The 12,218-nt window shown below is 35.7% G+C and overlaps 1 protein-coding gene across 1 annotated transcript; it reads left to right on the forward strand.

Moving 5' to 3' along the window:
* Window positions 1–7,095: 7,095 nt before the first annotated feature.
* Window positions 7,096–7,590, forward strand: LOC100798010 (dCTP pyrophosphatase 1). The gene is made up of 2 exons (XM_041015278.1): window positions 7,096–7,227; window positions 7,339–7,590. Exons 1-2 carry the CDS (start codon window positions 7,096–7,098, stop codon window positions 7,588–7,590), a joined length of 384 nt encoding a protein of 127 aa, XP_040871212.1.
* Window positions 7,591–12,218: the final 4,628 nt, after the last annotated feature.

Consider the following 12,218-nt stretch of genomic DNA (forward strand, 5'->3'; position numbering starts at 1 on the left):
GAAAAAGCACATGCGAGTTATGACTAACCTGACTTTGTTTGGCAAGATGTCTCGTATAGCCACGGCTAACAATTGTTGCATGAGCACGTGACAATTGTGAGACTTTAACCCTACAAGCTTAAGCTCCTTCAACTGCACAAGGCTCTTAATATTTGAAGAGTATCCTTGTGGAACCTTCACCCGACAAAGACACTGACAAAAACTTATCTTCTCCTTTTTGGACAAAGTATGGCAAGCTAGGGGCAAGTAAATTTTCTTCCCATCAGACCTTGGATGCAACTATGATCGTATCCCCATATCAGCTAGATCTTGACGGGTATTCAAGCCATCCTTCATCTTGCCTTGAATGTTAAGGAGTGTTCCAATCACACTGTCACAAACATTTTTCTCCATATGCATAACATCAATACAATGTCTAACGTCTAGATCAGACTAGTACGAAAGATCAAAGAAAATGGACCTCTTCTTCCATATGCAACTCTTACTTTTATCCTTCTTTTGGGTCTTTCCAAATACAATATTCAGGTGTTGAACCCGCTGATATACCTGCTCATCAGTTAACGGTATCAGCGCAATATGATGCTCTTGACTTCCATTAAAATCTTTTTTCAGTCGTCTGTAAGGATGATTGGGTGTTAGAAAGCGGCGATGCCTACTGTAGACTATTTTTCTTCCATGTTTTAGTTGTAAGTAGCTTGTGTTTTCTTCACAGATGGGGCATGCATGATGACCTTTAACACTGTAACCACTGAGATTCCCATATGCTGGAAAGTCGTTAATGGTACAAAAAAGCATTGCATGCATTTTGAACGTCTCCTTGCGAAATGTATCAAACACTACAACCCCCTCGTCCCACAACTTTCTCAGATCTTCAACCAACGAACTTAGATAAACATCAATGTCATTTCCTGGCTGTCTTGGGCCCGATATCATCATAGACAACATCATGTATTTTCGCTTCATGCACAACCAAGGAAGCGAATTGTAAATTACTAGCAGAACTGGCCATGAACTGTGCTGAGTGCTTAAGGTGCCATATGGATTCATTCCGTCACTGGCTAGTCCAAGTCAAAGATTTCTTGGCTCTTTCCCGAAATCCGGATACAAACCATCAATCTTCTTCTACTGCGAGCAATCAGCCGGATGACGGACCATTCCATCAGAAATCCTTCCATTTGAATTCCATGTAAGGTATTTTGTGTCGTCCTTATTAGAAAAAAGATGCTTAAACCTTGAAATGATTGGAAGATACCACAAAACCTTTGTTGGGGGGCCCTTGTTGGAGTTTTCATCAGAACTGCTTTCCTCTTCATCCTTCACTTTGTACCGTGAAGTCCCACAGATAGGGCATTTTGACATTTCTTGGAATTCATGCCTGTACAGTATGCATTCATTGGGGCAAGCATGAATCTTCTAATACTCCATACCCATCGGACACAATATCTTTTTCGCCTTATAGTAACTTTTAGGCGACATGTTGTCCTCTGGAAGCAGATTGTGCACTACCTCAAGCAGTGAAGTGAAACTTTTGTCACTCCACCCATACTTGGCCTTCACATTAACCAGACTTAACACCGCAGACAACAGGGTTAAGGAATTCTTGCACCCCATATACAAAGGCTTCTTTGAATCACTTTGCAATCCTTCATACATAGGGGCGTGTGCTTGCTGGAAAGACTCTTGTCCAAGGTCACGAATCATGTCCTCCAAGTGATCTCCCATTTCTACATCAAATGGTTCAGATTGGGACCCACTCTGCATGTCTGTCACTTCACTATGCCATATCCACGTCGTGTAATTCTTCTTAATCCCATCACATAATAGATGGTCCTCTATGTCGTCCAGTAGTTGTCGTCTCCCATTCAAACAGTTGATGCAAGGACAATAATATTTTCCTTCTTCATTCGGTCAACCTCTTCCTGAAGCAAATTGCAAGAACTGCTCGACGCCATCCTTATATTCTGGGCTCATGCGACTTTCATTCATCCAACTTCGATCCATCTAAGCAATTCCATGCATGAAAATCTCACTTTTTTATTTATAGGTGTGGCCCTATCCCATTTAGGAAGATTGTCTTTTATGTTAGCTTCAAACGTCAGGGTTAGCATTATTTTGAAAAATTTGACTAAATTTCGGCAGCATTTCGCATTGGTCTCCAAGTACACGACATGACATCGGTGAAATGAATTTCCCGATAATCAAGTATGCACTCAGAGAACAACTTGAAATGCATTGAACCGAAATATCATCAAATTAATCTAAATAATAATAACCTTAACGAATGAATCTAACATAAAAATACTAGTCTCCCCAAACTGTCCAAACAGACAATTCAAGACTAAATACAATGACTAATGCAAACTGTCCGCAAGAATCATTGCATTCAGTCTTAAACGGGAATCTAAGGTTCACTCAGCATGAACAACAGTTGTTTATATAGCAAATTTCATTCATGACGTACAAGAACATACAAAATCTAAATTTCAATTACAGAAAAATATCGACATCAACAGTTGTTTGTATAACATATAACATTCATGACATACAAGAACATACAAGGACATCAACAGTTGTCTGTGTGTGTGTGTCTGTCTCTTTATGTGTGTGTGTGTGTGTGTGTTTGTGTGTGTGTGTGTGTGTGTGTGTGTGTTTGTGTGTGTGTGTGTGTGTGTGTTTGTGTGTGTGTGTGTTTGTCTATGTGTGTGTACCTGTGACTCTGTGTGTGTGTGTGTGTGTGTGTGTGTGTGTGTGTGTGTGTGTGTGTGTGTGTGTGTGTGTGTGTGTGTGTGTGTGTGTGTGTGTGTGTTTGTGTGTGTGTCTGCGTGTGTTTGTCTCTGTGTGTGTGTGACTCTGTGTATGTGTGTGTGTCTCTGTGTGTGTGTGTGTGTCTGTCTCTTTATGTGTGTGTGTGTGTGTGTCTGTCTCTTTATGTGTGTGTGTGTTTGTGTATGTGTCTGCGTGTGTTTGTCTGTGTGTGTGTGTGTTTGTGTATCTGTGTGTGTGTGTGTGGTTGTGTGTGTGTCTGCGTGTGTGGGGGGTCATTCGAGGGTACCAAAGGATCATTATATTCTAAACATCATCAGCCACATGATGCACTCCTATATTAAAGAGTTACTAAACCATTGAGGCCAGAATAAGCATTATAATCAATTTGCAGCAACATGAATTGACCTTCTTTGGAGGACACTACAATTCTGCCATGTATTATGCAACTACCAACGGATAACAATGACATTCTCAAAAGCTAAGTTAACAAGGATTCAACCACACTCCAAGTATAAACACTTCCATCCATGGTCATGAGCAATTTCAATTGCTGCCATAGAGAGATTCGCAAAGAGAGAAACAGCCACTACAATCTCTGAATTGATATGGTTTACAGAAAAGTCATATCCTATCAAATCAATTCTAATAGGTAACCCTAATGGGCTGATTTTACTCGTTGTAAGAGTTATAGTTATTTAGTCATTGTTAGTTAACTTTCTAACAGAATGTGGCAGAGATAGGCTACTAAAATTGTGTGTGTACGTAAAGGCACCTCCACGAAAGTCTAGAGAAAAGCTTCAAAGGAGAAGGAAATGGGTGCAAAGGGCACAAAAGAATAAGGAAATCAATGTAGAGGGAAAAGGGTTCAAAGGAGAAGGAAATGGAGGTTCTGAATGCATTCTAGTTTACGTACACACACAATTTTAGTGGATGAAGCACTTGGTTCCTTTGTGCTATGGTCATTGGACAACATTGTTGCAGACCTTGCCAGTCATCAAGGAGTTGTTAAGGGATATAAGAAGGCAGTCCAGCAATCATCATCAAAACATTTGACAGCAACAAATTGATCGATGAGGCAGCTTTTTTTTGTTGTGGACATGGCTGAGGCATTTTGAGAAGGATTTCTCTTTGCATTTTAACCAATGGTCTAGTAACCTTAGAGAAGGGATACTGTACTAGTTAAGAATAGAACTTTTGATTAGCAGATTCTTTCACTAATATGGTGTGGCTTGGCTGTGGTTCCTAATTGATTCCATTTAGTCTAATCTGGAACCATTAGCTTGGGCAACAAAACATTTGTACTTCAGTACCTCTGGTACTCAATTATCTCTCTCTCTCTCTCTCTCTCTCTCTCTCTCTCTCTCTCTATATATATATATATATATATATATATATATATATATATATATATATATATATATATATATATATTATTGTTGCTGATAAAAAAAATCATCGAAATCTCAGGTACCCTTTCAAATCATAACATTATATTTGGTGTAGTCCTTTTAAAGGTGTTGCATATAATATTTTAAATTAAACACCAGTATGCAACATTTTAAATCAAACACCAGTATATAACATTTTAAAGCAAATACCAATATATAACATTTTAAATCAAACACCAGTATATACATACTAGTTCCTACATACGTACCTAGAGTTGCTATAACCCTAAAGAGCTTCAACAACAATGTGAATTAAAAGTAGTATATGATAACCTGAAAAAAAAAACCATAGTCCATGTCATACGTTTGAAATTGAAATCTAGTTATATAGATGATAAGGACAACCTTGCAATATACTATGTGGTCAGTTATCCAATGCCTAATCAACTCTTATATAAGAAACTTTTTTTTAACTACATAACTGCAATTGGAGGAAAATGTAATTTATTATGCAAACTTTTAGGGTACAATTGTGTTAAAAAAAGTTTTGGAACTTCTTAAATTTATAAAATTATTAAGTTTATTATATGTATGGTTATTGTTAACTGTATTTATCTTTTGGCCTTGTCAACCATTAATATCCAATGATACATAGGCCTACGATATACTTTGGCCTAGTTTTGATTACCTTTTACCTTATGTTAGCCTTTCAGTAGTAAAACTCTATAGGCCAAGAATGTCTACCTCTATTATGTTGGTAGGATTTTTCTTTTGATGTTGTGGATTCTGATGGTGGAAAAATTGGGGCAACTTGCTTCAATGCTGTGGCTGATCAATTCTACTATGTTATTAAAGCTGGTAAGGTATCATTGAAGCTGGTAAGATTCTATAGGTGAGTGTGATAGGCAAGGCAAGTAACTAGGGGATTAATAGAGAAAATCGCTATTCAAATTTGGGCTAAAACTTTTCAGGTGTAAGGTAAGTGCTTTCAAGTCATGGATTGTAAAGATGGAGGCATATCTGCCATATGCCACCTCCATGATTACTGTGTAGAAGCAAGCTTCATGATGAATCAAGAATGATTCAGAGAAGTTTTGATGATGACAAAGGTGATGACAAAAAGCTCAAAGATCAAATGATCTCAAGAATCAAAGAATGAGTTCAAGATTGAATCAAGAACACTTCAAGGTTCAAGAGGAAATTTGATTTCAAGAATCAAGAATCAAGTCTCAAGATTCAAAGTTCCAAGAATCAAGATCAAGATTCAAGACTCAAGATTCAAGAATCAAGAGAAGACTTAATCAAGATAAGTATAAAAAAGTTTTTTCAAAAACTGAGTAGCACATGGATTTTTTCTCAAAACCTTTTTACCAAAGAGTTTTTACTCTCTGGTAATCGATTACCAGATTATTGTAATCGATTACCAGTAGCAAAATGGTTTTCAAAAAGCTTTCAACTGAATTTACAATGTTCCAATTGATTTCAAAAAGCTGTAATCGATTACAATGTTTTGGTAATCGATTACCAGTGTGCTTGAACGTTGAAATTCAAATTCAAATGTGAAGAGTCACATTCTTTCACAAAAAAGCTTTGTGTAATCGATTACACTGATTTGGTAATCGATTACCAGTGATAGTTTCTGAACAAATCAAAAGATGTAACTCTTCAAATAGTTTTTGACTTTTTCAAATTGGTTTTAAGTTTTTCTAAAAGTCATAACTCTTCTAATGGTTCTCTTGACCAGACTTGAAGAGTCTATAAAAGAAAGGCTTTGTTTTGCATTTAAAAAGATTCTATAAATCTATCTTTTCCAATTCATTCTTTACACAAGCAATTTTTCCACATTGATTTCTGAGTCTCTTTGAACTTCTTCTTCTTCTTCCTTTGTCAAAAGCTTTATAAAGTTTTCTGGTTTTCTAAACCTTGAAAACTTGTGCTATTCATTCTTTTCATTCCATTCTCCCTTTTCCAAAAAGAATTCGCCAAGGACTAACCGCCTGAATTCTTTTTGTGTCTCTCTTCTCCCTTTTCCAAAAGAACGAAGGACTAACTGCCTGAATTCTTTTGTATCTCCCTTCTCCCTTGTCAAAGAATTCAAAATGACATAGTCTGAGAATTCTTTTGATTCTTCCCTTTCCCATATACAAAAGATTTCAAAGGACTAACCACCTGAGAATTCTTTTGTATCCCCATTCACAAAGTTTCAAAGGTTTAACCGCCTGAGATCTTTGTCTTAACACATTGGAGGGTACATCATTTGTGGTACAAGTAGAGGGTATATCTACTTGGGTTGTTGATTGAGAACAAGAGAGGGTACATCTCTTGTGGATCAGTTCTAGTGGAGGGTACATCCACTAGGTTGTTGAAAGAGAACAAGGGAAGGTACATCCCTTGTGGATCTTTGCTTGTAAAGGAATTTTACAAGGTTGAAAAGAAATCTCAAGGACCGCAGGTCGCTTAGGAACTGGATGTAGGCACGGGTTATTGTCGAACCAGTATAAAAACTCTTGTGTGTTTGTCTCCTTCTTCCCTACTCTTTTAATTTCCGCTTTTACTTTTGGTTAAGTTTCTTTTCTGTTCTTCATTTACTTAACAATATAGTAAAAGCCTTAGAAGAGTAAATTTTTAATTAGTAAAGGTCTAGTAATAATTAATTCAACCCCCCCTTCTTAATTATTCTGAGGCCACTCGATCCAACATACTGTCCTACATAGAAAAAACCAATCAAGTGCTCCTCCACTACAACAATTAGTGCATATATTAGTTAGAAAGGGAAGGGAACAAAAGAAATACGAATATATCTTATCAACTATTTCACCCTTCCCTCTCTCTTTTTCTTCCTTTCTATCTTGTAGCCTCACTCTCAGGTTGTCTATAAATTGGACATGCACGCAAGACTATTGGATGAAGCAAAAAACAAAGAACCCTACCTAGAAAAAAAATGGAGTACTCTAATGGATTCCCTAGAAAAAGAGATGTTTCTCTTCAGGAACTTAGCAAAAGGCTTGCTGAGTTTGCTGAAGTAAGAGGATGGGATCAATATCACAATCCCAGAAATTTTCTTTTAGCTCTTGTAAGTAAAAAATATACATATATGTCATATTTACCTAAATTGATGATATTGAAATTTCTTTAATTAATATATAATTAATGAAGCATTCTATATTAATGATTTATTATGTAGGTGGGAGAGGTGGGAGAGCATTCTGAGATCTTGCAGTGGAAAGGAGAGGTTGCAAAGGGATTGCCCAATTGGAGTTCTGATGATAAGGAGCACTTAGAGGAAGAGCTTTCAGATGTTTTGCTTTATTTAGTGCGTCTTGCTGATGTTTGTGGGCTAGTTCTTGGACAGGCTGCTCTGACTAAAATAGTGAAGAATGCTCAGAAATACCCAGTTACTAGTACTAATCACACCAGCAATTCCACTTACAACTAGCAATTAAGCTGTTAATTTCCCAGTCTTTTTCTTCATGTTCTAGTATGCTTTAATTTAGTGCTACCTACTCGAAAAAATAATTGCATCTATGTATCTTCTCTTGGTTTTAGTTTTCAAACTGAGTCACTGCCACTTAATTCAATTCTGATCATGTAAGAAGAGGAAACCTTAATTTAAAGAAAAAAAATTTAAGTATTTGATAATTTGTGTTATGCTATCTTAATCTGATGTAGTAGTTTAGGTGCCATGAAATGTTACCAAAAGAACTACACTCATATTTCATCATTCTGTCATGCATGGATCGAACTACCCATGTGATCTTGTTCTAGTGTCCTAAGTGTTAGTGAAAACGAGTAAACTGTCCATGTCGGCACATGCCTATAGACAACAAATTTTCATCTCATGGGTTGTTTTGCGATATCATTGGCATCATCATTTATGAATATGTTGAATATTAGAAAACCTGTAACGTTGATGTTGCCGGGAACATTAGAAACTACTATGACTATAGTAAGAGCTATAAAATAACTTGAAAATTATGTTGATGAGTGATTTGACTGGTGGTAGTGAGTTTGATGGGAAGGGTGGATGCAGTGGTTAGTTCCACAAGTGAGGAAGCTATGTATAGGATCTGAGAGAGGACTATGAAATTATAGGCTTATCTGATCCTATATAGAAGATGGATAAACTAAAGATTTTATTCGGTACGTTTAGTTGTATGTGTACAAGAAATATATATATATATATATATATATATATATATATATATATATATATATATAGAGAGAGAGAGAGAGAGAGAGAGAGAGAGAGAGAGAGAGAGTATAGAAGAATAATTACAAGCTTATCTCATGTTAGACACCCTAATATCAGCAGTTGCAAACAATCACAGTTTACTTGGTGCCAACTTAAAGTGGAATTAAACAAGGAATATACTTAAAGTGCATAAAAAAGTTAAATAATGCTCAAAATAGGAAATCCTAGCTTAAATCTTACCCTTTCCTTGATGTCACCCAAAGTCGGCAAGTACAACTTATAGAATTCCTCTTTAAATGCAACCACAAACCTAAATAAAGTTTAGAAACCAACAAGAGTAAGACAATTAGAATTTGTGTGATTTGTATAAATTTAAGGGACAACAACATACATGTACTATATTATAGTATTTTCACTTTTAAAGGACTAAAGATGAATTATTGACCATAATTGATATATTAGCATTTGTATATCACTAACTCGCTCTTACTTAGTATGTCTCTCAACTTGCAATTACAAATTCATTGCAACTCAGCATTTGTGTAGGTTTTAAATACCTGATATAGTTAACAATTGTATGATGGATCAAGCTTAAGCTTCTAAGTTCTAACAACACGTTGCAATGATGCAAAACCAGAAATTTGAGGTAACCCACAAACACAAACTTCTTTACAAAACCTTTGTCATACTCACTCAAATTTATTTATATCTATACATTTGCACCTAAAATTTTCTTAATCTTGTTCATTTTAATTATGTTAACTGTGTTGGTTTCCTCTAGGTTTCGAAAACCATAATACTTCACTAATTTTTAAGTTAAACAGAGAATTATATGGGCTTAACAAAGCACCAAGATAATGGTTTGACATACTTAAAACCATTCTTTTGCATCTTGGCTTCTTTGCAAGCAAATGTGATCCATCTCTCTTTATCACCTAATGGGATCTGAGAGTTATGGGTAGCTATGATAGTTATTGGTAGAAACTAGTAGTAGTTAGTAGTTATATATTAAAATAGATGTAATAATAACTATCACGGCTGTTATGTATTATTAGAATCTAGAATATGTTGAATACTGAATAGTAACTGTCATGTTGACAGTTTTGGACACAAAGTAAGGAGCAGATACTATTATTAAATGTATGTAATAGGGGAATAGGGGGATACATGTGTATTGCTTTCTAGTAATCTGAACAGAGAACTCATCTCAGGAGGAGTGTATGACTCTGGGACAGTAAATTCTATTGCACTTTGTCATTTTTTATACTGATTTGTGGGTTCAATACTAGGGGACTGAACTGGACTAGATGCTGAACTAGAAGCTGGAATAGGTATGTCAGTGTCAAACTGAACTGGCTGATGATTAGAAGAGGACTATGCAGAAACAGATGCAAACTGTCCAACATCAGGAGAATTGAGATGACTGGAAACATAGGAGGTATGAGTTTGAGTGGGTTAACGGGAATTAGAAGTAGGATGTGAAACATTTGGAGATTGAATGATAGGAATGGAAGGAAACTGAAAAGGAATGGAGGAGGAAGTGGACTGACTGAGAGAAGTGGAAGTCTCAAACAAGTCAGCATAGGGAAACTTGGACTCATTGAAAATGACATCCTTGGAGATATAAATTCTGCCTGAAGAAGACATACATTTATACCCTTTATGAGAGGTAGAATAACCCAAGAAAAGGCATTCAACAGATCTAAAGTCTACCTTGTGATTGTTGTAGGGTCTACGTAAAGGGAAACAAGCACATCCAAAGGTTTTGAGAAAAAGTATAATCTGGAAACTATTGGAAAAACATATGATAGGTTACTAAAAAATTTAGTGATGTAGTGGGTGTTGGATGGAGTGGCCTCAGAATAATTAAGAAGGGGGGTTGAATTAATTATTCCTAAACCTTTACTAATTAAAAAATTACTCTTCTAAGGCTTTTACTAAATTTTTAAGAGAATAAGGAGTAGAAGAGAACCTTAACAGAAAGTAAAAACGGAAATTAAATGCACAGCGAAAAGTAAAAGAGTAGGGAAGAAAGAGACAAACACACAAGAGTTTTTATACTGGTTCGGCAACAACCCGTGCCTACATCCAATCCCTAAGCGACCTACGGTCCTTGAGATTTCTTTCAACCTTGTAAAAATCCTTTTACAAGCAAAAATCCACAAGGGATGTACCCTCCCTTGTTCTCTTTGAAGCTAGTGGATGTATCCTCCACTAGAACTGATCCACAAGAGATGTACCCTCTCTTGTTCTCAGTCAAACCCAAGTAGATGTACCCTCTACTTGTACCACAAAGGATGTACCCTCCAATGTGTTAAGACAAAGATCTCAGGCAGTTAAACCTTTGATACTTTATGAATGGGGATACAAAAGAATTCTCAGGCGGTTAGTCCTTTGAACACTTTTGTATTAGGGAAAGGGAAGAATCAAAAGAATTCTCAGACTGTGTCGTTTTGAATTCTTTGACAAGGGAGAAGGGAGACACAAAAGAATTCAGGCGGTTAGTCCTTTGTTCTTTTGGAAAAGGGAGAAGAGACACAAAAAGAATTTAGGCGGTTAGTCCTTGGTGAATTCTTTTCGGCAAAGGGGGAAGGGAATGAAAAGATGAATAGCACAAGTTTTCAAGGTTTAGAAAACCAAACAACTTTGGAAAGCTTTTTGGCAAAAGGAAGAAGAAGAAGAAGTTCAAAGAGACTCAGAAAACAATGTGGAAAAATTGCTTGTGTAAAGAATGAATTGGAAAAGATAGATGTATAGAAAAAATTAAAAATAAATACAAACCAAAGCCTTGCTTTTATAGACTCTTCATGTCTGGTCAAGGCAACCATTTAGAAGAGTTATGCGTTTTAGAAAAACTTAAAACCTATTTGAAAAAGTCAAAAACCTTTTGAAGAGTTACATCTTTTGATTTATTCAGAAACAAACACTGGTAATCGATTACCAAATCAGTGTAATCAATTACACAAAGCTTTTATGTAAAAAGATGTGACTCTTCACTTTTGAATTTGAATTTCAACGTTCAAAGACACTGGTAATCGATTACCAAAACATTGTAATCGATTACAGCTTTTTGAAATTAATTGGAACATTGTAAATTCAATTTGAAAATTTTTCAAAACAATTTTGCTACTGGTAATCGATTACAACAATCTGGTAATCGATTACCAGAGAGTAAAAACTCTTTGGTAAACATGTTTTGTGAAAAATCATGTGCTATTCAATTTTTGAGAAAAACTTTTCATACTTATCTTGATTAAACCTTCTCTTGATTCTTGAATCTCGAGTCTTGAATATTGATCTTGATTCTTGAGATCTTGAACCTTGAATCTTGATTCTTGACTCTAAACTTTCTTCTTGTGTCTTGTATTCTTCTTGATTTACTTGAGTTGTTCTTTGATTGATCTTTGAGCTTTTTGTCATCACCTTTGTCATCATCTTTTGTTATCATCATTGTTATCATCAAAACACCTTTGAATCACCTTTGATTCACCATGAAGCTTTGCTTCTACAATCTCCCCCTTTTTTATGATGACAACTTCTAATCAAGAAACACACACACACTTTTTCCTAGTCGATCACTCACATAAATTCTTCCCCTTTGTTTTTGAATTTATGCTTATGTGAATTCTTGATTTAATCCCATTTCTCTCCCCCTTTGGCATCAACAAAAAGCCAAAGTGCGTATCAAACAAATTTAATTTAAACATCCATACAATGTTCATGAAAAAATATCAACCATATCATGATGCAAGAAGTAAGAACCATGAAAACCATGAAGCAAACAACCATGAAAAGATTAATTATAAACTCCACATAGTCAAATAACATACTTAATATTGGTCCAAACACACCATGCAAATAAGGAAATAGTA

This window comes from Glycine max, chromosome 5 (genome assembly GCF_000004515.6).
Source record: "Glycine max cultivar Williams 82 chromosome 5, Glycine_max_v4.0, whole genome shotgun sequence".
Lineage (NCBI taxonomy): Eukaryota > Viridiplantae > Streptophyta > Magnoliopsida > Fabales > Fabaceae > Glycine > Glycine max.

Coding starts and splice junctions, on each gene's coding strand:
- LOC100798010 (XM_041015278.1), top strand. CDS start 7,096: ATGGAGTACTCTAATGGATTCCCTAGAAAAAGAGATGTTTCTCTTCAG. Junction 7,228..7,338: donor GAAATTTTCTTTTAGCTCTT/GTAAGTAAAAAA, acceptor TTTATTATGTAG/GTGGGAGAGGTGGGAGAGCA.